Source organism: Anolis carolinensis, unplaced genomic scaffold (assembly GCF_035594765.1).
Source record: "Anolis carolinensis isolate JA03-04 unplaced genomic scaffold, rAnoCar3.1.pri scaffold_15, whole genome shotgun sequence".
Taxonomy (NCBI): Eukaryota; Metazoa; Chordata; class Lepidosauria; order Squamata; family Dactyloidae; genus Anolis; species Anolis carolinensis.
The window spans coordinates 5,614,615-5,642,335 of record NW_026943826.1 but is presented as its reverse complement, the minus strand read 5'-3'; the positions used below and the strand labels follow the sequence as shown (position 1 = coordinate 5,642,335).

The 27,721-nt window shown below is 41.6% G+C and overlaps 1 protein-coding gene across 10 annotated transcripts in view; it reads left to right on the top strand.

The window, feature by feature from the left end:
- kif1b (kinesin family member 1B) overlaps nucleotides 1-27,721 on the top strand; it is a 172,125-nt gene that overhangs the window by 129,491 nt on the left and 14,913 nt on the right. For all 10 annotated transcript variants that reach the window (XM_062966022.1, XM_062966017.1, XM_062966021.1 and 7 more), the window contains 9 exons: nucleotides 1,624-1,753; nucleotides 4,359-4,521; nucleotides 4,780-4,870; nucleotides 6,445-6,563; nucleotides 6,904-6,959; nucleotides 11,783-11,891; nucleotides 14,604-14,670; nucleotides 14,813-14,897; nucleotides 16,077-16,182. In XM_062966022.1, the coding sequence (XP_062822092.1) occupies nucleotides 1,624-1,753; nucleotides 4,359-4,521; nucleotides 4,780-4,870; nucleotides 6,445-6,563; nucleotides 6,904-6,959; nucleotides 11,783-11,891; nucleotides 14,604-14,670; nucleotides 14,813-14,897; nucleotides 16,077-16,182 (926 nt within the window). The remainder of the gene's footprint in view (nucleotides 1-1,623; nucleotides 1,754-4,358; nucleotides 4,522-4,779; nucleotides 4,871-6,444; nucleotides 6,564-6,903; nucleotides 6,960-11,782; nucleotides 11,892-14,603; nucleotides 14,671-14,812; nucleotides 14,898-16,076; nucleotides 16,183-27,721) is intronic.

Here is a 27,721-nt window from a genome sequence, read left to right as displayed (position 1 = left end):
ACATTACTGCATATTGAACTATTTTTCTGTCAAATTTGTTGTAGAACATGATGTTTTGGTGTGCCATCGTGCCTGGGGCTATAACTCTTAGCGAAAGAGGCATGGACATGACATCTTTCCCCAGGGGATTGCTTCTTGCCCTCCTTTAGGGAAACTGGAACTCCCAAGGACCAAAACACTGTAGATAACTCAAAACTGGTTTTATTGTTCACAAAAGGTTATCCCAATAAGCTGGAAGTTTCAAAGGGGTAAAAGAAAGTGTTCTGTCACGCGCTGGGCCTGTAACTGATTGTCTATTATATAGGACGTACACTTTACGTCCAGTGGGAAGCCAAGGTGCCTAAAGAAAGGTTGTTGAGGATTTCCTTGAAAGGATGGCCTTTGAGTCTTTAAAGAAATAACAAAGTCTTTATTGACGAACAAATAATAAATCTTCAAGGAGTCTTGTCCCCAAGGGACAGGCGATTGGCTTTGAATAACTGTGAAAACCCTCTTATAACCTCTCCCAGGCTGTCTATTATCTGGGCCTAGCTGATCTGGGACCCACTGCCGACTCCAAATGCGTCTGGGTGTCGAGTGAACCTACCAGCCAAGCCTTGCAGATGTTTCTGTGCTGCTGTTCTGTATCCCCGGACTGTCTATATTCCTGGTGTTCTTGAAATATGAAGCTTTTCTACGGGACGAGCTGGTCTACGTCCTATAGCTGAGCTTCCTAAGTGAGACTAACTTAAAAATGGCTCCTTCCCTCCCAGAGCCCTGAACAAGGGGCGGAACCAAACTTAATGGTGATTGACAGGTGGCCTGTCCTATGAATGCAAACATTTGCAGCAATAAAGAAAGTAGAAGGTTCTGGTACAGCTGTACCAGTACAGAAAGTATACATTACAGTCTTTGGTTGTCTTAAGTCCAAGGAGCTTTGCAGCTGAGAAGCTTTTCCAGGTCCCTCTTTCTCAATGGCTGTGAATGCCGGAGCAATCCTCAGCCTCAGTCCAAATGGTCTATGTTTGAAGACACAGTCTTCCTCTGATGCCAAAGAACTGATTTGAAGGCGCTTGAGACTCCTCAACGTCGTCCAGGTTGGCCCTGAACATGAAGCATAAGTCTCAAGGGTAAGAACCTCAGAACTGGTGCTGAGAGGTAACTTAATCAAGGGCTTTTAGAGCCAAGTCCCTCTCTCAGGTCCATCTGATAGAAAGCTTGATGGTGGAATGAAAAAGGAAACACTGTCCTACTCCAGGAAAGGGTGGAGTCAAACAATTGAGCTGAGGGAGCAATATAACTGGTGCAAACAACATTGATTGACAACTATGAATCACCAATCAATCCAACTACATTTACAGGGTAAAGGCAAAATCAGGCATTGTACAACAATTCAAATCTTGCAACTTACAGTTTGACATATAGATGACGCCACTCGCGCCGTCACATTGGTGCTTAATTTGTAAAATTATAACCTAATTTGATGTTTAATAGGCTTCTCCTTAATCCCTCCTTATTATCCAAAATTTTCGCTTATCCAAGCTTCTGCCGGCCCGTTTAGCTTGGATAAGTGAGACTCTACTGTAGTTTCTACCATAGGAAGAGAACAGGAAGCTCAACTCATAGATCCTTTCTTTATTTTAGAGTAACTTCTCCTCCGTTGCGATGACCCATTCTGGATTGTCATTGGAGGAACTGAGAATCGTGGAAGGACAGGGGCAGAGCTCGGAAGTCATCACGCCTCCTGAAGAAATCAATCCAATGACTGACTTGGGTATGTAAACAATGTGGAACTGGGTTGCTGTGAGTTTTTCGGTCTATATAGCCATGTTCCAGAAGCATTCTCTCCTGATGTTTTGCCCACATCTATGGCAAGCATCCTCAGAGGTTGTGAGGTCTGTTGGAGGGTGGAGGCAAATATGAATGTTGTAATAGGCTACCTTGATTAGCATTGAATGGCCTTGCAGCTCCAAAGCCTGGCTGCTTCCTGCTTGGGGGAATCCTTTGTTGGGAGGTGTTACCTGGCCCTGATTGTTTCCTGTCTGGAATTTCCCTGTTTTCTGAGTGTTACTGTCCTGATTTTAGAGTTTTTTTTAATATTGGTAGTCATAATTTGTTCATTTTCATGGTTTCCTCCCTTCTGTTGAAATTGTCCACATGCTTGTGGATTTCAGTGGCTTCTCTGTGTCGTCTGCCATGGTGGTTGTGAGAGTGGTCCAGCATTTCTGTGTTCTCAAATAATATGCTGTGTTCAGGTTGATTCGTCATGTGCTGTGCTATGGCTGACTTCTCTGGTGGAATTAGTCTGCAGTGCCGTTCATGTTTTTGATTTGTGTTTGGACAATTCTGCTGTGTTTACTATGTTATTGTATCATTATTTTTACCGTGTGCTGTTGCGTGTCTTGTATGCATTTTATTTTGCTTTACTGTAATTGTTTGGGCTTGGACCCATGTTAGCTGCCCCGAGTCCCTTTGGGGAGATGGAGGTGGGGTACAAATATAAAGTTGTTATTATTATTATTATTATTGTTATTATTATTATTATTTTATTATGACACAGCAAACAAGATAGATATGCTGGATTTCATATCACAAAATCACAAGTCACAAGTGTTCACAAGTCGAACACTTCCCAAGTGTCTAGGACTGTGTGATGTATTTTCGGATGATGCGTGCAGATCCCAGCAGGGTGGCCTTCTGCAGTTAGCAGATCGTAATTTTGTCAATATCTATTGTTTTCAAATGCCGGCTGAGATCATTTGGCACGGAACCCAGTGTGCCCATCACCACCGGGACCACCTGCACTGGTTTCTGCCAGTCTTTGAAGTTCAATCTTGAGGTCCTGAGTTTTTCCTGATGTTTTTTGTCAATGCGACTCTCACCTGGGATGGCAACATCAATGATCCAAACCCTTTTCCTTTCCACACTGTGATGTCTGGTGTGTTGTGTTCCAGAACTTTGTCAGTCTGAATTCGGAAGTCCCACAGTATCTTTGCGTGCTCATTCTCCAATACTTTTGCAGGTTTGTGATCCCACCAGTTCTTTGCTGCTGGGAGGTGGTACTTGAGGCATAAGTTCCAATGAATCATTTGGGCCACATAGTTGTGCCTCTGTTTGTAGTCTGTCTGTGCGATTTTCTTACAGCAGCTGAGGATGTGATCAATGGTTTCGTCGGTTTCCTTGCACAGTCTGCATTTTGGGTCATGAGCTGATTTTTCGATCTTGGCCTGAATGGCCTTTGTCCTGATGTCTTGCTCCTGGGCTGCAAGGATCAGGCCTTCTGTCTCCTTCTTCAGGGTCCCATTCGTGAGCCACAGCCAGGTCTACTGCTTATCAGCTTTTCCTTCAGTTTTGTCAAGGAACTTTCCATGCAGTATTTTGTTGTGCCAGCTGTCAGCTCTAGTTTGTAGTGCGGTTTTCTTGTACTGGTTTTTTGTCTGCTGTGCTTTGAGGAGTTTCTGATTTTTGACTTCCATCAAAGCAGGTTCTTCACTTTGCTTTACATATTCTGCCAGGGCATGTTCTTCTTCTTTGATTGCTTGTTTTACTTGTATGAGTCCTCTGCCCCCTGATCTTCTAGGCAGATATAGCCGGTCAACATCACTGCGAGGGTGCAGTGAATGATGAATGGTCATGAGTTTTCTTGTTTTTCTGTCCAAATTGTCCAGTTCCGCCTGTGTCCAGTTTATGATGCCAGCAGTATATCTTACGACAGGTATGGCCCAGGTGTTTATGGCCTTGATAGTGTTGCCTCCATTGAGCTTGCTTATTATTATTATTATTATTATTATTATTATTATTATTATTATTATTAGGTGGTCCCAAATTTCAATATGGAACTGGTTGAACCATGAATTTTGGGTTTGCCTTCTACTCCCACTGTATGTTGATATTTGTACCCTGTGTTTGGTGTATGCATTTTACAGCGGCAGGGTACATCAGAAAGATTTACTATTCAGTTTCGAGATGTATACTTCCGTACAACTAGAAAGACTCTTGAGAGCCGCTTATGTAACAACATCACTGCCCTCCGGCCTTGAGTATAAAAAGAACACAAAAAGAAATGGGGAGAAGAAAGGAAAAGAAAATAACATGAAAGCACAGAGTCTTCATGTTATGAGGTTTCTTAAAATAGGTAAAGAAAAGCTTGGTGTTGAGCTAGACGGAAGTAGTGGGCTGCAGGGATCAGGCCTTCTGTCTCCTTCTTCAGGGTCCCATTCGTGAGCCATAGCCAGGTCTTCTCCTTATCAGCTTTTCCTTGAATCCAGGCAGAGTTAGGCCTCACTTAGGCCTCTTCCACACTGCCTATAAAATACTGGAAAGTCTCAAGATGTCCTATCTTCATGGAACAATTCTATTTCCTGCTTTCTTTATCGCAGACCTCAAGTCTGGCACCTTGATGGATGGCAAGACAGCCCTGGAAGGCTTCACCGAAGAGGTTGGAGACCACCTGAAGCTGGGCAGCGTCTTCACATTCCGTGTGACTGTGCTCCAAGCCAGTGGGATCCTTCCGGAATATGCAGACATCTTCTGCCAGTTCAAGTACGTAACTGCAATGAGAATCTGCATTGCTCCGGTGCTGCTTTCAAACATCAAATCACTTTAAGTTGTTGCTGAGATCTCAAGATATTGTTTAGTTTCCTTGGAACTTTGAAATTACCGTAATTATTAGACCCTCGGCTAGAATTGCTTGCCATCCACAAAGGGCTCCATAGGCATCACCAGATCCATTGCACAAAAATACTTAGGTCCAAAGAGAGAAAGGTTTCTGATGGTGATTTCTTTTACTTGTTGCCGTAGCTTTCTGCATAGACATGATGAAGCATTCTCTACGGAACCCCTCAAAAACAACGGCCGTGGGACACCTCTGGGTTTCTATCATGTCCAGAATGTAAGTGAAACTGAATGCTACCTATTTTGGAGAAACTCCTTCTCACCAATGGCTTTGAAGTGTTTTTTAAGAAAATGGGGGAAAGTGGTGGACATTTATTTATTAGTGTCATTTATATCCCACTCTTCTCACCACAAAGGGGACTCAGGGTGGCTTACAAGTTATATGTACATACAATATATTATATTATTAGCATAGCACAATATTAGCATTATATATTACTATATTGTACTATAACATTATATTGCAATATTGTTAGTAATATTACATGTAATATAAATATACAGTTATAATAGTGTATATATATATAAAAGAGTGATGAAATCCTGGCGACCGGCAAAACAACAAAACTAAACACCCCACAACCTCGAAAATTGACAACACAACCCATCATCCACTCCTCTAGGTTGATACAACAAAAAGAAAAGAAAAATAAAGTCCTAATTAGAGGGAGAGGAATAATTGTTTTTATCCAATTGCTGCCAGTTAGAAGGCTAAGCTCCGCCCACTTGGTCTCCTAGCAACCCACTCACCCAGGGGACAGGCAGAGTTAGGCCTCACTTAGGCCCCTTCCACACTGCCAGAAAATACAGATTATCAGATTTGAATTGGATTAGATGGCAGTGTAGACTCAAGGCCCTTCCACACAGCTATATAACCCATTTATAATTTTATATTATCTGCTTTAACTGGATTATCCGGACTCCACACCTTTACCCTTTACCTTAACTACCACCAATTCCTCAATATTTTATTTCCATACCACCATACTTCGCCACAGCAACGCGTGGCCGGGCACAGCTAGTTACATTATAATATTATTAGCATCAATATTATATCTATATACAATATATTATTAGCATAGCACAATATAAGCATTATATATGACTATATATTGTACTATACCACTATATTGCAATATTATTAGTAATATTACATGTAATGTATAATATACAATTATAGTGTACTAGCTGTGCCCGGCCACGCGTTGCTGTGGCAAAGTGGTGGTGGTATTGGTTAAAAATTGTTGTGTAATTTTTATTTGACGTTATTTGCATTTTTGTATTAATTTTATTGTAAGTTATATTTTTATTTATTATATTTTATTATTTTCTTGTATTATTTTTAGTTATTTTCTGTTATTATATTATTTTATTGTAGTAATTTTTTAGTGTTTTTTATTATTATTATTTTTGGGTTGCTAGGAGACCAAGTTGGAGGAGCTTAGCCTTCTAACTGGCAGCAATTGGATAAAAGCAATTATTCCTCTCTCTCTAATTAGGACTTTATTTTTCTTTTCTTTTTGTTGTATCAACCTAGAGGCGTGGATGATGGGTTGTGTTGTCAAATTTCGAGGTTGGGGGGCCTGTAGTTTTGTTGTTTTGTGGGTCGCCGTGATGCCATCGCTCTTTTGTATATATAGATTATTATTATATTGTATTACATTATAATATTATCAATATTATGTGTATATACAATGAGCAATAATTTCAAGACATGAGCAGTAATTTGGTTAGTGTTGCAGATTGTTTTCTCAAGCAGACTGATGGGATCTCCCTTTTCTCCTCTGTTAGATTTCTGTGGAAGTGACAGAATCGTTCGTGGAATACATTAAGACAAAGCCTATAGTGTTTGAAGTCTTTGGGCACTATCAGCAACATCCGCTCCATCTTCAAGGACAGGATCTCAACAGGTACCAGAATATGGGCCTCTTTTGAGTCAGGTGGAAGTAAAATAATATCACACATCGCTCAGACAGTTTTTAAACGCAGCATTTGCTCACATATTGTCCACTTTGGTCCCTGTTTAAGGCTGATGAAAGCAGAATGTGTATAGAACCATGTTGGATCCAATGAAAGTGCAATACTCTGTTCACATGCTACCCAATCAGTTGTCCTTGAGAGGTCACAAATATAAACTGCACCTTCCACAGTGCTGGATTAAATTATTATTTCATTTGTGTTGTACTTCTGTAAAAATGCAAGCTAGAAGTTGCAATCTCACCAGTGGAATAACTCCTTTTCCTTCTGCAGCCCTCCGCAGCCTTCTCGGCGATACTTCCCTCCTCCCATGCCGCTCTCAAAGCCAGGTAGGAACATCTTTCCTCCCTGTTACATACATTGAAATTGGAAGCAAAGAGAAACTATGCAACTGTTTTCCTAAGATTGTCTTCTCAGCTTAGTATGAAAGGAAAAACATCCCTGTGTGGCTTTTAATAGCCATTCTGTTCTGTGCACCACAATTTAAGGGAGATGTTGACTCTAAGCTGGAATGTGTCCAGAGGAGGGCAACTCAAAGGATCAAGGGCAGGGTTCCCCAAACGAAGGCCCGGGGGCCGGATGCGGCCCATCGAAGCTATTTATCCGGCTCCCACAGCACAAGGGCAGAAGGGGGTTGGACTAAATGACCCAAGGGGCCTCTTCTTCTCTTAAAACCATTATTATTATTATTATTATTATTATTATTATTATTATTATTATTATTATTATTAATAATAATAATATTATTATTATTATATTGTATGACAGAGCAAACAAGATAGATATGCTGGATTTCGTATCACAAAATCACATTATTATTATTATTATTATTATTATTATTATTATTATTATTAACATTGAGGCTGGGTGGCCATCTGTCAGGGGTGCTTTGCTTGTGCTTTTGGTGCACAAAGGCAGAAGGGGATTGGACTCAATGGCCCAACCCTCTTTTTTATTATTATTATTACTGTTGTTGTTTTTAGTATTCATTATTATTATTATTATTATTATTATTATTATTATTATTATTATTATTATTATTTTATTGTATGAAACAGCAAACAAGATAGATGTGCTGGATTTCGTATAACAAAATCACAAGTCGAACAGTTCCCAAGTGTCTAGGACTGTGTGATGTATTTATTATTATGATTACTATTAACATTGAGGCTGAGTGGCCATCTGTCAGGGGTGCTTTGCTTGTGCTTTCAGTGCACAAAAGCAGAAGGGGGTTGGACTAAATGGCCCAAAGGCTCTCTTCCAAAGCTCTTTTTTATTATTATTATTGTTATTTATTATTATTATTATTATTATTATTATTATTATTATTATTATTATTATTATTGTATGACACAGCAAACAAGATAGATATGCTGGATTTCATATCACAAAATCACAAGTCGAACACTTCCCAAGTGTCTAGGACCGTGTGATTTATTATTATTATTATTATTATTATTATTATTATTATTATTATTATTATTATTATTATTATTATTGCTTGGTGGCCAACTATAGTCCAGCCCTCCAACGGTCCGAAGGATCGTGAACTGGCCCCCTGTTTAAAAAGTTTGGGGACCCCTGATCAAGGGTCTGGAGATCATGCCGTGTGAGGAGCGGCTGAAAGAGCTGGCCATGTTTAGCCTGCAGAAGAGAAGGCTGAGAGGAGACATGATGAGGACCATGGATCAAGATGTGAGGGGAAGTCACAGGGAGGAGGAAAGAAAGGAGATTCCACCTGAACATAAGGAAGAACTTCCTCAGTGTGAGAGATCTGTTCAGCAGTGGAACTTTCTCTCTGCCCCGGAGTGTGTGGAGGCTCCTTCTTTGGAGGCTTTGAAACAGAGGCTGGATGGCCATCTGTTGGGGGTGCTTTGAATGTGATTTTCCTGCTTCTTGGCAGAATGGGGTTGGACTGGAGGGCCCATGAGGTCTCTTCCAACTCTAGGATTCTATTATTCTAAGCCACTCTGTGATTGATTCTAGGACTGCAACATCTCTCTGCATCTCCTAGAGTCGAAAACTATTTTATAGGAAGTTGCTTCATGGGGTTGGATGAGAGGTTGCAGCTGTCCTGATCGTAGTAAACGATTCGGTCTGGTTCTCGGGGAGCTCTGTCCTACTTAAACGGTGTCAATCCATTTCCAGTTAACACTCATGACACTCCCCTCCCCAAAGCTTGCCGCAACGATCCCTGGATTTTCGTTTTGTCTCATTTTCAATGGCGCATGATGAACTCTTCTGTTTCTTTCCCCCTTCTTTTCTCCCACCTCCTCGGTTGATCCCCTTTCGAAACGCCCCTCCTTGCCTTGCCATCCATTGCCTGCTTGCCTCATACTCCCCTCCTCTGCCCATTGGTCCTTCCGCTCCCTTTCTCCAGACCATGAGAGAAAAATTGAGTTGATCAGGTATCTCATGTCTGGCTATGTAAACGTGCATGTCTTGGACACCTTCTCGGAGCACGCCAACGTGCTGGCCTCCTCGGCCGTGGCAGCCTTCCAGGACGGGGCCGACCAGCTGCCTCCATTCCTCTTTCTGCCAATCCCCAGCTGTCAGACTGAGCGGTTCCCCAAGCGAGATGGTTAGTAGCCACCTTCCGTCTGTCATAGATGTAGGAACAACCCCTGCCACCCCTTCCTCGGGCTCAGCCCTGGCCCCAGTCAGGTCATGTCTTGTCCTAATAAACAAGGAATGGGTTCATATTGCAGGAAAGGAGATTCCAAGGACTTCCTGAGTGTAAGAGCTGCTCAAGAGTCAAACTCACTGCCTCGCAGTCTGGTGGAAGCTCCTTCTTTGTAGTCTTTTAAACAGAGGCTGGATGGCCATCTGTTGGGGGTGCTTGAATGGTGTCCCTCAGGTACAAGAGGGTTGGACTGGATGGCCCTTGGGGTCTCTTCCAACTCTAGGATTTTATAAATATCACAACCCAACAACAATAAAATCTCAGTATCCTGCTTTTTAAGCCTATTCCTGGGGTTATTTGGGGGCCAGATTCAGATTCAGATGATGATGATGATAATAATAATAATAACAATTATTATTATTATTATTATTAATTTATTTTATATGTTGTGCTTTTTAGGCCTGTTCCTGGGGTTATTTGGGGGCCAGATTCAAATGATGATAATAATAATAATAATAATTATTATTATTATTATTATTATTATTATTATTAATTAATTTATTTATTTATTTTATATGTCCAACAACAATAAAATCTCGGTATCCTGCTTTTTAGGCCTGTTCCTGGGGTTATTTGGGGGCCAGATTCAGATGATGATGATGATGATGATGATAATAATAATAATAATAATAATAATAACATTATTATTATTATTAATTTATTTTATATGTTGTGCTTTTTAGGCCTGTTCCTGGGGTTATTTGGGTGCCAGATTCAAATGATAATGATAATAATAATAATAATAATTTATTTATTTATTTATTTTATATGTCCAACAACAATAAAATCTCGGTATCCTGCTTTTTAGGCTTGTTCCTGGAGTTATTTGGGGGCCAGATTCAGATAATAATAATAATATTTATTTATTTATTTGTTTATTTATTTTTATATATCGTTATTCTACCCCAGGGGGACCCAACAACATGTAGTAAAAACCAAACATAAAACACAAATAAAAGCCGATATCCAAATCAAAGTAAAACTTAAAACCATGTGACCGGTTTGGCTCAACAGGGGAAGTTTTGAGCCAAAGTCAGGGCCAGTCTGTGTTCGACTTAATATTAATTCACAGGATCTATCAGGTCATATCAACTCATATCTTAGGATGGGCCAAATGCTTGGTCCCACAGCCAGGTCTTCAGCTGCTTCCTAAAAGAAGAAGAAGATTATTGTTGTTGTTGTTGTTGTTATTATTATTATTATTATTATTATTATTATTATTATTATATATCATAATAACTTTATTTTTGTACCCTGCCTCCACCTCCCCGAAGGGACTTGGGGCAGCTTACATGGGGCCAAGCCCAGGTAATACAATAAACAGAATAAAACACATCAAAATAAAAGTACAAAATTATACACATTAACATAGAAAATTAAAAATAATTACATTAGGTAGACCAAATCAGGTCTAGTTTCTTCAATATGGTTATGGTATGGTTCTAAAACAGTGATGGCCAACCTATGACACTTGTGTCAGCACTGACACGCCTAGCCATTTTTGCTGACACGCTGCCGCATGCAGATTGATTGGATGACTAATGTCTTTTGTTGCCAAATTTGGTGTGATTTGGTCCAGTGTTTTTGTTGTTTACTCCATGGGAATTATGCACATTACACACACACACACACACACACACACACACATATATGTATGTATCATTCTATTATTCTATTATTATTGTAGTATATTATTATATTATTACTATTATATTATTATTATATTATTCATTATTCATGACTACATTGAGACTACAATAGAGAGAAATCAGCGTGGAAATTGCAAGAGGTACCATAGATTGTTGTACATGGAAACAATGGTAGTAAATAGTTTTTGATTTATTAAATACAGTTATATATTACAATTATATATTTTTGTTATTTAAACTATATATATTGTGAAATTATGGTTTTCTTCTCGAAGTGACACACCACCCAAGTCATGCTAGGTTTTTTGGTGAATTTTGACACACCAAGCACAAAAGGTTGCCCATCATTGTTCTAAAACAAGAACTAATGTGGGAAGCTGGCACCATTTTTGGAATCAGCGGGTTAAATATGCCCAGCAACAGGTCTAACATTTGAGGCACCAACATGTGTGTTGGCCAGTGAATTACCTATATTCAATTGTGTCACGATTCATCCAGTCCAGGTAACTGGGGTTAGCAGCTTCAAAACAAAGTGTCTGCAGTAAACGATCATCTAGGAACTCAGCTTTGGAACTGTAATCAATCTATCTATCTATATAAATGAATGATGGCATCACGGCGACCCACAAAACTACAGGCCCCCCAACCTCGAAATTTGACAACACAATCCATCATCCACGCCTCTAGGTTGATACAACAAAAAGAAAAGAAAAAGTCCTAAAGTTTGAGGCCCTTCTAGTCCTCTTGTGATAGTTTTGTGGTACGTTTTTGTGCATCCTACGTTGTCTTTTTATAAGTTGGCCTTTTCTTCCTCTTACAGTTCCAGCGACCAAGCTGAACACGTTAAGCAAGCACAGCTTAGGGCAGAGCGTGACCAAATACGACCTTCTGGTTTGGTTTGAGATCAGTGAATTGGAGCCAACTGGGGAGTAAGTTCAACCTCGTTTCCTTCGTATATATTTTGGGATGTTCTACGAATATTTTATTTATTTATTTATTTATTTATTTATTTATTTACTACATTTATATCCCGCTCTTCTCACCCTGGAGGGGACTCAGAGCTGCTTACAAATCAAATGAACATACAATATATTATTAGCATAGCACAATATAAGCATTACATTACTATATTGTACTATATCATTATATGGTAATATTATTAGTAATATTACATACCAGGTCTTTTCGAGCCTGGTTGTTTGTCTTGGTACTTTGTTATGGCCTAAGGGCTAATCAATAAAATGTTCTTCTAGTTATATTACATTTAATATATAATATATAATTAATATTATTATACTGTATTATTATATTGCATGATTATTAGTATAATATTGTATTACATTATATTATTATCAATATTGTATGTATATACAATATATTATATATTTAAAATTATTGTGTGTGTGTGTGTATATATATATATATATATATATGTATAATATATGTATATATGTATAATATAATATTTATTTACTACATTCATATCCCGCTCTTCTCACCCTGGAGGGGACTCAGAGCGGCTTACAAATCAAATGTACATACAATATATTATTAGCATAGCACAATATAAACCCAAGCCATGATTTTAACTCTTTATCTTGTATGTGGTTTTTTATGACTTACTTTTATTGTCTGATTGATTGGTTTTATTGTTTTGTTTTTATATTGTTCTGTTCGGGTTTGGCCCCATGTAAGCCGCCCCGAGTCCCTTCGGGGAGATGGGGCGGGGTATAAGAATAAAATTATTATTATTATTATTATTATTATTATTATTATTATTATTATTATTATTATTACTATATTGTACTATATCATTATATGGTAATATTATTAGTAGTACATTTAATATAAATTATATAATTAATATTATTATATTATTAGTAGTATGATATTGTATTACATGATAATATTATTATCAATATTATTTGTATATACAATCTATCTATCTATCTATCTATATATATATATATATATATATATATATATATATGGGTAATGAAATTTCGGCCTAGGACAAAACAAGAAAACTACACATTCCAAAAACACTAAACTTGGCAGCACAACCCCTCATCCATGCCTCTACGTTGATACAACAAAAAGAAAAGAAAAATAAATTCCTAATTAGAGGGAGAAGAATAATTGTTTTTATCCAATTGCTGCCAGTTAGAAGGCTAAGCTCCGTCAGGGGAAAACCTTTACCCTTTACCTTAACTACCTACCAATACCTCAATACTTTATTTCCCATATCACCATACTTCACCACAGCAACACGTGGCCGGGTACAGCTAGTATATTATATATTTATAAATGAGAAATGCAGTACTTTTGTCAGATGATGTTGTGATCCCACTGGAGGCCCCAATCTCCCTTTAAGGGGAAAAGACTCTGGTTTTGGGAGATTTGAGGAACAGATATACTGATGAGAGATCTTGACATCAAATCCTTTGGGGACGGTAAATTTAGCTTATGAGAAGGGAAGATGTGAGGGCTGTCTTCAAACAGTTTGAAGGCATGTCACGCTTTAGATCAGTGGTTCCCAAACTTATTTGGCCTACCACCCCCTTTCCAGAAAAAATATTACTCAGCGCCCCCTAGAAAGGGGTGTGTGGCTTAGAGGGGTGTGGCTCCTGCTCAAGAGGGTGTGGCTGAGCCTCTCCCCTAGTCCAAGATGCAGGGCTGGGATGGGGAGGGGGAGGTGGGCGGGGCCACAAATGGGTGGCCAGGACTGGGATGGGCGGAGTTACGAGCTCTGAGGCAGGGCTGAGCTTCTATCCCTGTCCTGCGGTACCTGCCAGGACACAGGGGGCGGGGCTAGAGGAGAGGGCGGGGCCTCTTTCCAAGTGCCTGATGGGGCGGAACCTCTATACCTCGTCCCCGTGTTCTAACAAACACCTCAGGGGAGGTATACAGAGGCTCAGCCCTGTCTCGCACTCTTGGGAAGAGGCCCCGCCCCCACCCCTAGCCCCGCCCTTTAGTCCTAAAAGGCCTCTCAGGAGAGGTATAGAGGCTCAGCCCTGTCTCGGGCGCTTGGGAAGAAGCCCCACCCCCACCCCAGCCCCACCCTTTAGTCCTAAAAGGCCTCTCAGTAGAGGTATAGAGGCTCAGCCCTGTCTCTTGCTCTTGGAAGAGGCCCCGCCCCCACCCCTAGCCCCGCCCTTTAGTCCTAAAAGGCCTCTCAGGAGATGTATAGAGGCTCAGCTCTGTCTCAGGCTCTTGGGAAGAGGCCCCGCCCTCACCCCAGCCCCGCCCTTTAGTCCTAAAATGCCACTTAGGAGAAGGATAGAGGCTCAGCCCTGTCTCAGGCTCTTGGAAGGAGGCCCCGCCCCCTTCCCTAGCTCCGCCCACTGTGTCCTAACAGGCACCTCAGGAGATGTATAGATTCTCAGCCCTGTCTCAGGCTCTTGGTAAGAGTCCCCTCCCCTCCCCAGGCCCCGCCCCCTAATAGGTGCCATCACCGCCCCCCTGGATCACTGCAGCGTCCACCAGGGGGCGGTAGCATCCACTTTGGGAATCACTGTTTTATGGTCTTCTCTTTCGAGCGTTGCTGCCCTAAACTCTGGAAGACAGGATCCTTAATCATTGTCACGATTACTTCCATCCCTTTGCTGTCTAACGTGGATATTATACCTTCCTCTCCGCAGATACATTCCGGCTATAGTTGACCACACCAGTGGTTTGCCTTGCCAAGGAACGTTCCTGCTTCATCAGGTATGACAGTATCTCCAAGAGTTAGCAAGAAAAATATCCAATGGTGGATTTGACTGGGTTCACAGGGAAGAAGCTGGTTTTGTAAACGGAGTCGGAACTCTTTGGAGATGAAATGAAAGCTTTGTTGTGCTTATATTTTCAGGGAATACAGCGCAGGATCACCGTCACAATTATCCACGAGAAAGGAAACGAGCTGCACTGGAAAGATGTGAGAGAGCTGGTGGTTGGTAAGTATTTTCTCCTTGGGTTGCTGTGAGTTTTCCGGGCTATGGCCATGTTCCAGAAGCATTCTCTCCTGACGTTTAGCCCACATCTATGGCAGGCATCCTCTGAGGTTGGGTGGTCTGTTGGAAACTAGAGAAGTGTTGGTTCTATATCAATGAAATGTTCAGGGTGGGAGAAAGAACATTTTGCCTGTTGGAGGCAAGTGTGAATGTTGCAGTTGGCCACCTTGATTAGCAATGAATGGCCTTGTACCTGCAAAGTCTGGCTGCTTCCTGCCTCAGGAAATCCAGACCTCACAACCTCTGAGGATTGGGTTTATATATCTGTGGAATGTCCAGGGTGGTAGAAAGAACTCTTGTCTGCCTGAGGCAAGTGTGAATGTGTTGTCAAAGGCTTTCATGGCCCGGATCACAGGGTTGTTGTATGTTTTCCGGGCTGTATGGCCATGTTCTAGAAGTATTCTCTCCTGACGTTTCTCCCACATCTATGGCAGGCATCCCCAGAGGTTGTGAGGCAAGTGTGAATGTTGCAATTGGCCATTGAATGACATTGAATAGCCTTATTTATTTATTTCCATCATTTCTATGCCGCCCTTCTCACCCGAAGGGACTCAGGTGGCTCACAATTTGGCAAAATTCAATGCCAATATACAGGACAAAAAAGATAAATCATAAGCAATTAAAACAGTTAAACAATTTAGCAGAGTACAATAAATAAATTTAAAACAATACAATATAAAATACTTGAACCTTGCAGCTTCAATCAATGAGGACCAGTTAACACCTCCCAACAAAGGATTCCCCCAGGCAGGAAGCAGCCAGGCTTTAAATTTGCAAGGCCATTCAGTGCTAATCAAGCTGGCCTATGGCAACATTCACACTTCCCCCCAACAGACAAGAGTTCTTTCTCCCACCCTGGACATTATTCCACAGATATGTAAACCCCACTTGCGTAGTTTTCAACAGACCTCACAACCTCTGAGGATGCCTGCCATAGATGTGGGCGAAATGTCAGGAGAGAATGCTTCTGGAACATGGCCATACATCCTGGAAAACTCACAGCAATCCAGTGGTTCCAGCCATGAAAGCCTTTCCGACTTCCCTGTTCCTCTCACCGCAACAAGTCTCATTTCCAATCTAACACATTCTAAGGAAAAACAAGCTGACTCTCCACTCTTTCAGGGCGCATCAGAAACAAAGCAGAAGTGGATGAAGGCGCCGTGGATGCCATCTTGTCTCTGAATATCATCTCTGCGAAATACCTGAGGATTTCACACAGCTCTAACAGGTAAGGATGTCCAACGATGACCTTTGCTGCCAGGCAATCCTGCACTACATCCCCTATCATCCACGGACATGGTCCATTGAGCCAGTAGGACTCATGGTCCAAAGTCTCTGAAGGTTGGGATGGGTGCTGGAATGTATGACTTGGGCAAAACAGTACTCTTAAAGCATATGGGCAGCCAACTCTAGATCTAAGCAAATTGGAATTTAAATTTAAGGGGTACAGTATAATAATAATAATAATAATAATAATAATAATTATTATTATTATTATTATTATTATTATTATTATTACAGTAGAGTTCCGGTTAACCGACTTCTGGTTAACCGACACTCCGTATTATCCGACGTCCCAGGCCCCTTGGGAGGTGCTCATGCACGTTGCTAGGTAGCTTGCTATCTACCTAGCAACGTGCACAGGCACCTCCCAAAGAGGCAGGGCGGCGAGCAGAGAAGTGCCCGTATGCGTTGCTAGGTAGATAGCAAGCTACCTAGCAACACGCACAGGCGCTTCGCTAAGCCGAGTGTTCGCTGCTCTGCCCCTTGGGAGGCGCCTGTGCACGTTGCTAGGTAGATAGCAAGCTACCTAGCAACACGCACGGGCGCTTCCCAACGGGTGGAGCAGTGAGCACTCGGCTTAGGAGGCACCCCTGAGTGTTGTTAGATAGCTTGTTATCTACCTAGCAACGCGCACGGGCGCCTCCCAAGAGGCAGGGCAGAAGCGCTCCTGCGCGTTGCTAGGTAGCTTGCTATCTACCTAGCAACGTGCACGGGGCACTTCCTACAACCGGCTTGCTGGATAATAGGGCCTCCCTATTATCTGTCAGATACCAGTTATTCGACATTTGGCCCGCCCGTTTATGTCGAATAACCGGAACTCTACTGTATTATTATTTATGTATTTATTAGCAACACTTATATCTCGCCCTTCGCATCCCGAAGGAGACTTAGGGTGGCTTACAAGTTATATATACTGTATATACTCGAGTATAAGCCTAGTTTTTCAGCCCTTTTTTTGAGACTGAAAAAGCCCCCCTCGGCTTATACTCGGGTGAGGGTCCTGGTTGGCTTATATTTGGATCAGCTTATACTTGAGAATATAAGCCGAGGCACCTAATTTTACCACAAAAAAACCTGGGAAAACATTGACTCCAGTATAAGCCGAGGGTGGTAAAATTCAGAAATAAAAATAGATTCCAATAAAATTTCATTAATTGGGGCATCAGTAGGTTAAATGTTTTTGAATATTTACACAAAGCTCAAATAAGATTGTCCAACTCTGATCAAATCACTATTCTCATCTTCTTCAATGTAAATGTGCTTATGTATCCTTTTAATAATAATAGAGTAAAATAATGCATGTAATAATAATAATAATAATAATAATAATAATACTGTGGGACTTCCGAATCCAGACTGACAAAGTTCTGGAACACAACACACCAGACATCACAGTTGTGGAAAAGAAAAAGGTTTGGATCATTGATGTCGCCATCCCAGGTGACAGTCGCATTGACGAAAAACAACAGGAAAAACTCAGCCGCTATCAGGACCTCAAGATTGAACTGCAAAGACTCTGGCAGAAACCAGTGCAGGTGGTCCCGGTGGTGATGGGCACATTGGGTGCCGTGCCAAAAGATCTCAGCCGGCATTTGGAAACAATAAACATTGACAAAATTATGATCTGCCAACTGCAAAAGGCCACCCTGCTGGGATCTGCACGCATCATCCGAAAATACATCACACAGTCCTAGACACTTAGGAAGTGTTCGACTTCTGATTTTGTGATATGAAATCCATTGCTGTGTCATACAATAAAATAATGATAAACACAGTAATTGCTGTGTCATACAATAAAATAATGATAAATACAGAAAAATAATACATGTAATAATAAATAGAGTAAAATAATAAATGCAATAATAATAATAAGATCAGAGTGAAACAATAAATGTAATAATAATACAACAACAACAACTCTTTATTGATTAGTCAATTTTGACCATATCAAAACATGTGAAACATACAAAACGTACACACTTACCATACATACAGTAAAACCGTGTATAGATACAAAGCATCCCGGCCTACAGGCCTAGGTATTTGTGCAAATACAGAATAAAAAGTAATAATAATAATAATAATAATAATAATAATAATAATAATAATAATAATAATAGAGTAAAATAAATGTAATAATAGCAACAATAATAGAGAAAAATAATAAATGTAATATTATCAATAATAATAGAGAAAAATAATAAATATACCACATATTCTTGAGTATAAGCTGAGCCAAATATAAGCCAACCAGGACCCTCACCCGAGTATAAGCCGAGGGGGGCTTTTTCAGTCTTAAAGAAAGGGCTGGAAAAGTAGGCTTACACTCGAGTATATACAGTATATTACTATTATGGTGACCTGGCTGGCAATATCCAGAGCAGTAGCCACAATTTCCAGAATAGTAGCCCTGTTAAGTCTATTGCAGTGGCAAACTTTTGAAACTTTTGGAAGGAGGACCAAGTGGAGGCAGTTTTCTGCCCCTAAGAATACACATGCGAGGCTTCAAGGGTTTCCCAAAATGGCAGCAAATAAATATACCATCAATAGTCGGAAATCCACCTCTGTGTTTGAAAAATTGTATTTATTTAATGTTAATGCCAGTAATGGTATGCACATCTTGCAGGGTGTGTGTGTGAATAAATGTGTCTTGTGCGCTCAGTGCCAATGTGCTTTTTGGGTTGCTGCTTGGCTGTTCCGTTTGTTTGCTCTTTGTCTTTTTCTTTTTCCTCTCGGTTGTTTCTGGCTTTTGGGCTGCACTAATGAACGCTTTCTATGTCTTCACAGGCTCTTCCTTGATAAGGATATGCCTAGGTATTTTTCAGTTTGCTCCTTTGCGCATAAAGATTCTGGCTCGGAATACTTTATGTCATTTCCCTAACCATGAGTCCTTAGCAGATCCTTTCCTATTCCTTGGAGTTTGTCGCTCTGTTCTAAGGAACACAAGCACAACTCACCCCTCTCTTCCTTCTTATGTTCCCTGTGCTCCTTTGCTTTGTTCCTGCCATAATGTCTTGACGTTGTGAGTTTTGCTAGGCTTCTCCTCTCTCTTTGTGGTTTTAATCACAAGTGTCAGAAACTGACTCCTTTCGGTTCAGGTGCTCAGAATATATTCCTGTTTTCATTCTTTTTGCAATGTAATGAGCTATACAAAACACAATAATAGTTCAAAACATAAGTAGTACACAATATGTTTATTAGAGCATCATATACATATTACATTCACAGAATCAATGCTCAGTCTTACGGTATATTGTGTTTTGTATAGCTCATTACATTGTTTAGAATAGACATCTTTGTTTATCCAAGAGTTCATTCTTTTTGCACCAGGATACGGTCTTTATGCCTGAAATTTGATTCACTTTGCACTCAGAAGCAAAATCTTAGGCGGTATTGTCGTTCAGGAGGGTTTAGCGGTCTGAGTTGAATGCCTTGGTGGTATTTGTGTTGTGTCTTCTCTCTCCTTTTCCTGCAACCCTTCTGCCTCCTCCTTGTGCTTTGTTCTTGCAATGTGCTTAGTTAGAGATGTCGTAAAATATACTTTTGATATGTGGTTGAAGAGTCCTCTGCTCTGGTTAAGAACATGGGACTTTCAGCATGTCAGGAAACAGTTCTTTGTGAGAAAAATCTACTTGTATGTGGAACAAGACTTACCCCTTTCTTAGTCCCTTGTGACAGCCATTCTATGCAGGAAAGGACTCTGGTTTGTGTAGAATAGTGATAGCGAACCTGTGACACGCGTGTCAGCACTGACACGTCTAGCCATTTTTGCTGACACGCGGTGGTCACCTCTTGGGTTGTTAAGTGTTTTCTGGCCAAATTTGGTGTCATTTCATCCAGTTGTTTTTTTGTTTACTCCATCCTACAAATGAACAGCACATTTATATAGAGAGATATTATTATTATATCCTATTATTATATTATCCTATTAATATATTTTATATCATTCTATTATATCATATTATAATTATATCATTCTATTATTATTCTATTATTATTGTAGTATAGGAGCCCTGGTGGCGAAGTGCGTTAAAGCACTGAGCTGGAGGCCAAAAGGTCCCAGGTTCAATCCCCGGGAGCGGCATGAGCGGCTGCTGTTAGCTCCAGCTCCTGCCAACCTAGCAGTTTGAAAACATGCCTATGTGAGTAGATCAATAGGTACCGCTCAGGCGGGAAGGTAATGGCGTTCCATGCAGTCATGCCAATGGCCACATGACCTTGGAGGTGTCTACCGACAACGCCGGCTCTTTGGCTTAGAAATGGAGATAAGCACCAACCCCCAGAGTCAGACATGACTGGACTTAACGTAAGGGGAAACCTTTACCTTTTATTGTAGTATAATATCATATTATTACTATTATATTATATCATTATATTATTCATTATTCATGACTATATTGAAACTAGAATAGAGAGAAATCAGTGTGGAAACTTTGTGAAGCTTAAAATGCAAGAAGTACCATAGATTGTTGTACATGGAGATCATGGTAGTAAATAGTTTTTGATTTATTAAATACAGTTATATATTACAATTATACATTTTTGTTATTTAAACTATACATATTGCGAAATTATGGTTTTTTCTCAAGGTGACACACCACCCAAGTCATGGTAGGTTTTTTAGTGAATTTTGACACACCAAGCGCAAAAGGTTGCCCATCATTGTTCTAGAGCATAGCCATACAGCCCAGAAAACTCACAGCAGCCCTGCAACCCTATTGTTTTTTGACGAATTTCGACACACCAAGTGCAAAAAGTTGCCCATCACTGGTGTAGAAAGTGGTTGCCACCTCTTACATTCCTTACTCCAGAATGTCAGCCACTTAGTTCCTGTGAGTTTTCTGGGCTGTATGGTCATATTCCAGAAGCATTCCCTCCTGACATTTCACCCACATCTATGGCAGGCATCCTCAGAGGTTGTGAGGACTGTTGGAAACTAAGTAAGGGAGGTTTATATATCTGTGGAACGATGTCAAGGGTGGGAGAAAGAACTCTTTGTCTGTTAGAGGCAAGTATGAATGCTGCAATAACAACAACAACAACAACAACAACGCCCTCCCCAGTAAAGTCAGGCAGGCTCCCTCCCTCCTATCTTTCCGTAGGAAAGTCAAAACTTGGTTGTGGGGCCAGGCTTTCGAATAACAATTAGCAGCACTAATTACTATTATAGTGGAGTCTCACTTATCCAACATTCACTTATCCAACATTCTGGATTATCCAACACATTTTTGTTTTCAATACATTGTGATATTTTGGTGCTAAATTAATAAATACAGTGATTACTACTTAGCATTACTGCATATTGAACTACTTTTTCTGTCAAATTTGTTGTATAACATGATGTTTTGGTGCTTAATTTGTAACCTCATAACCTAATTTGATGTTTAATAGGCTTCTCCTTAATCTCTCCTTATTATCCAATATATTCGCTTATCCAATGTTCTGCCGGCCCGTTTATGTTGGATAAGCAAGACTCTACTGTATGTACGCTGGAACTCAATTGACAGACCCAGTCTTTTAGATTCGAACATGCCCATCTGTATTTTATAAGTGTTTTTATGAATGTCTGATGTAATTTAATAACTTTTAAATTGATTTACAATGTATTGTACAATTTATATATGTGTTTTATTGTAGGCTGCCCTGAGTCCCCTATTGGGTGAGAAGGGTGGAATATAAATATTGTAATAAATAAATAAATAAATAAACAACAACCAACAAAAACAACATACTGCTCTGTCCTGCTCACTTCAAAGGATCAGTCTGAACGCAGATCAGAGATGGCTGCTCTCAAATCCAATCTTTATTGAAGAACACATGACTTTGGAAAAGTCAGGAATGACCCAATGTTTACATACAACTATTTTTATAACTTTTGATGCCACGTAACACCACACGTAAATATCATCATCAAGTCCCACCCCCAATATCACATTACTACCATTTTCACACACTAGACCAATTATAGTTGTTTATACTTTCGGCCCCAAGTTCCCAGGCATATTCTATCTTCTTCTGCCAGGTGCTCCTGGGATTGTTTATGTTATGACTCCCAGTTACAGGGCTGAATTACCAAAGCCCTGTAACTGGGTTCCATGACATGGTGCCCTCCTTTTCTTCGTCCTCCTCTTCGGTTCTTCTCTCATCACAAGCCTGAAACAAAACAATAATTCTATGTGTCCATTTTGTCCAAAGTACCCATGTATTTTTTCAGTAAGCTACGATGGAATACAGGGTGTATTTTCCCTAAGCTTTTTGGCAATGCCAACTGGAAAGTCACCTCGTTGATAACACCCTGTATTCTAAATGGTCCAATATATTTAGGGCCCAATTTTTTCGAAGGTAGCCCCAGTTTGATGTTTTGGGTACTTAGCCACACTAAATCTCCTTTCTCCAATTTATCACCTTCCACCCTCTTTCTGTCTGCGAATACTTTATACTTTTTATGTGCTTCTTTTAAGGATGCAGTCACTTGACTCCAGCATTCCATCATTTGCGCTTTCCATTTCCCTGCCTCTGTTCCCTCATTCTCTGTCCATCTCGGCAGCTGGGGCAGAGGCTGTATTTCATACCCGTAAACTACTTCAAAGGGGGTTTTATTTGTTGCTGAATGTATAGTCGAATTAAAAGCTAGTTCTGCAAAAGCCAACCACCGAGACCAGTCATTTTGTCTCATGTTAGAGTACATTCGAAGGAACTGCCCAAGTGTCTGCTGAGTACGTTCTACCGCCCCATTTGTCATGGGGTGAAAAGCAGAACTTAAACTCCTTTCTGCTCCTAGCATTTCCAGGAATTTTTCCCAAAATTTTGCTGTGAATTGTACTCCTCTGTCACTGACCACTCTACTGGGACATCCATGCAGTTTGTAAATGTGGTTTATGTACAATTCAGCTAGTTTCTCGGCTGATGGTAGTTTCGTCAGTGCTATAAAGTGGGCCTGTTTAGAAAACAGGTCTAATACTGTCCAAATATAACGATGTCCTTTGCTAACCGGTAGTTCCCCCACAAAGTCCATAGCTACACATTCCCAAGGTCTGGTAGGTTCTGCTACTGTTTGTAATAATCCCATTGGCTTCCCTCCTCTCGATTTATTTCTGGCACAATCATCACATTGAACAACATAATTTTTTATGTCCTTCCTCATCCCTGGCCACCAGCAATGTTTTGCTATTGCTTTTGTTGTTTTTGTAATTCCTGTATGACCAGCGCTCTGGTTGTTGTGAAAACGATGCAAAATCTTGATCCTTAATGTTGCTGGGATATACAGTTTCTTGTTCACAAACCAAAATCCCCCCTTCTGCTCCCCCTGTTCTGCATTGGATGCGATCCACTGGTCTCCTTCATAAGACTGTTTCAGCTCGTTTCCCCAATTATCTTTTCCGTCGAGTTCAACCATAGCAGTGTTCTCCTTTTGGGTTTGTGCTCTTGTTCTGACAGCTAAACCCCATTGTTTGTCAGAGAATATTGTTCCCTCTTTTGCTGTGGGTATTCCTTCGTGTTGAGGCATGCGTGAAAGAGCATCTGCCAAGACATTCTGCTTCCCCTGAAAAAACTTTAATTGGAAATCGAACCTGCTGAAGTATTGTGCCCATCTAATCTGTTTGGGGGACAATTTTCGAGGGGACTTTAAATACTGGAGGTTCTTATGGTCAGACCAAATTTCAAATGGGATTCCGCTTCCTTCGAGAAAGTGTCGCCAGCATTCTAAGGCTTTTAATATGGCTAGTGCCTCTTTTTCCCATATCGGCCAACATTTTTCAGTTTCGCTGAACTTCCGGGACAAATATCCACAGGGTTTTAAGTTCCCATTTTGATCCTTTTGCAATAGTACTGCCCCATACGCACAGTCTGAGGCATCGCAATGGATTATGAAAGGGCTCCTGATATCGGGGTGTTTTAGAATGGGTCCTTCTGTGAAGCATTCTTTTAGGGTTTCAAATGCCTTTTGGCATTCTGGCGTCCAACTTAGTTTGGCGCCAGGAGCTTTTACTTTTGCTGTCTCTCCTTTCCCTTTTGTTTTTAAAAGTTCAGTAAGGGGTGCAGTTATTTGCGCGAAGCCTTTTATGAAGGATCTATAAAAATTTGCAAACCCCAGAAACGATTGCAATTGCCTCCTTGTTTGAGGCACTCCCCATTCTTTTACATCTGATACTTTAGCTGGATCCATAGCTAACCCTTCTGGAGATATCCGATACCCCAGAAAGTCAATTTGAGTTTTATTAAATTCACATTTGGACAGTTTTGCGTACAGCTTTGCTTCTCTTAGTCTCTGCAAAACTTCCCGGACCAATTTCACGTGCTTTTCCTTATCTTCAGTCACAATCAAGATATCATCAAGAAATATGAATACCCCTCTGTACAACAATGGGTGCAATATTTCATTTATAAGCTGCATAAAGCACCCGCCTCCATTTTTTAAACCGAAAGGTAAAATTTTATATTCAAAATGGCCGAATGCGCAGGAAAATGCAGTTTTCCAAGTATCTTCCGGTTTGATCCTTAATTTATGATATGCTTCAATTAAATCAAGTTTAGTAAATATGCTCCCTTTTTTCAATACGGTAATTAAATCCTTTACTAAGGGCATAGGGTATTTATTGTCCTTAGTAATTGCATTCAAATTTCGATAATCAATGCACAATCTTAGGGAGTTGTCTTTCTTTCTCCTGAATAACACTGGGGCCCCGAGAGGAGAATTGGATGGCTTAATGAAGCCCCGCGCCAGGTTTTTATCAATGTATTTCCTCAATTCCTCCTTCTCCTGCACAGACATGGGATACACTTTTGGTTTTGGTAAGTTTGCTCCGGGGGTTATTTCAATTTCTACTTCTATATTCCTTTTGGGAGGTAATTTACTTGCCTCTTTCTGATTGAACACATCCACAAAGTCTCTGTATTCAGGTGGCAATAGCAGTGGGTCTATTTCACCTTCTTCATCTCCCTCGTCCTCCTCTTCTGCAATCTTGCTTATCTCCCATTGCGTCTGCTGTTCTTTAAATGCTAGGCTCTTTCCTCTCCAATCTACTTCGGGATTTGCATGTTCGAGCCATGGTATCCCTAATATTACGTGGTATGTGGCAATAGGGGCTATCACAAAGGATATTCTTCCTTCCCATTTGCCTATTTTACATGGGACCTCCCGTATTTCCTTTGTAGATACTTCCCCAGTAGCAACTGATCCGTCTAGCTGCGAAAATGCAATTGGGGAGTCAAGCGCCATCTGCTGGCATTTCAACGCTCCTGCTAACTCTGGAGTTATAATATTCCTGGAACAACCACAATCCACAAATGCCTTGCAGGTGGCCCGATCCTCTAGCCCCGAGAGGCAGATTGGCACTACTATCATGCGTTTGTCCCGACTCACCAATTTTTCTGAAGATTCTGGGGCTTGCACCTCCTCCTCCGCACGCCTCCCGGTTGCTGGCTTGGGCTTTGAGGGTTTTGGCGGCTCCCCCTTCCGTGCCCAGCATTCTGCTGCTCGATGGCCCGTCTTCCCACATACAAAGCATCCCGGTTTAGGTTTGTTGTCGTCTCCTCTGGAGGGAATCCCCGGCCTCCCTCCAGGTCTTTCCTGCTTCCTCGTTTCTCCTCGACCTCTCGCCACCGGTCTTTGCTGGCCGCCGCTGCTCCTGAAGCGCTTTACTTGGGCTAGGGTGGATTCAACGCGCCCCGCTAGTTGAATCCATCCCTGGAGCGTTTCGGGGTCATCTCTGTGCGCTGCCCAGCTGAAAATCTCGGGGCGTAGTCCCTCTTTAAATAACTCCACTTTGGTCACTTCAGACCACTCTGGTACCCTTTCCGCGAGGTGTAGGAATTCCTCTGCGTACTCGGGCACTGTTTTGTCCCTCTGCTTTATTCCTTTCAGCTGGTCTCGAGCCCTCAATTGCTCTAGCCGGTCTCTGAATCGGTTTTCCAGTGCGGCGAGGAAGCGGGGCACTGACCTCAGGCATGGGTCGTGTCTGGCATGGAGTTGCACGTACCAGCTGGCTGCTCCTCGCTTTAGTGTGTTGCCGATGGCTCGAACTCTGCTTGCTTCGGAGGGGAATGTGTGTGCATTGTCTTCCATGTATCCTCTGATGCTAATTAGAAAAAAGTTCAGTTCATCTGATTCCCCTCCGTATTCCAGTTTGAGATCTTCTCTTCTTGGCATCCATTCTGCGGCCCGTTGATGCTGTCTGGGAGGCATGGGGAAGGGTTGCATCAGGTTTCCTCGGGTGGCTCCTTGGAACACGCCGCGCCCCACTCCGGTGGTCATTCTGCGCGGCTCCCGAAAGTCTGCCGCCGCTGTCGGCCCTTCCGCCCATCCGCATACTGGCCTCGCTGTAGCCCCCTCATCTCGCCTTTCCTCGTCGTACGGCACATCCTCCTCCTCTTCCTGGATCCCCCGCTCCTCTCCGCCTTCGTCTGCAAATCCACTGGACCCGATCCCTGGCCCCAGTGGCCTTTCCACCCCGACGCCCATTCGGGGGGTTGGGAGCTCTGTTGGAGATGGCGGCCTCAGAGTTCCCAGAGCTCGCTGGCGCTCCACTTCGCGCGCCATTCTGTCTCGGAACTCCAGCTCCTGCCAGTATTCCTCGTCTCCCTCGTCCCTTGCCGCCGCGGGACTCTGCGTTGAAGCTCGCTGTCCCCTCTGGCTCCAATCGCCTCCTTTGCTTGGCTCTCTCTCGGCGCCATATCGGATGTGCTCTTTTTGGAGATTCTCTTCCAATATTGGCACTATTCTCCCCACGGTATCCGACAGCCTGGATAAGTGAGTTTCCAGGATGGATAACCGCAGGGCCACGGTCTCCGGCATGCTTCCTCCAGATCCCCAACTGGTTTCTGCCGCCGCCGGAACGCCTCTTCCCCCTCTGGGAATCCTCTGGGTCACGCCGTCCGGCTTGGGGTACCCCGTAGAGGAAGCTATGGCTTGCAATGTCTCTTCTGCCAACGGCAGAGCTCCTAGCGGAGGCCCCTTTGCTCCGTCATGGCTTTGATCTCCTTCCCTGCTCATTATCACTTCACTGCAAATTTGCAGGAGGGTGAGAACTGGATTCCTGACTTAATTGTCCTGCTCACTTCAAAGGATCAGTCTGAACGCAGATCAGAGATGGCTGCTCTCAAATCCAATCTTTATTGAAGAACACATGACTTTGGAAAAGTCAGGAATGACCCAATGTTTACATACAACTATTTTTATAACTTTTGATGCCACGTAACACCACACGTAAATATCATCATCAAGTCCCACCCCCAATATCACATTACTACCATTTTCACACACTAGACCAATTATAGTTGTTTATACTTTCGGCCCCAAGTTCCCAGGCATATTCTATCTTCTTCTGCCAGGTGCTCCTGGGATTGTTTATGTTATGACTCCCAGTTACAGGGCTGAATTACCAAAGCCCTGTAACTGGGTTCCATGACACTGCTCTATCTCCGATAAGGACTCAGAGCGGTTTACACATCATAAAAACAATCAGTACATATACATAATACAG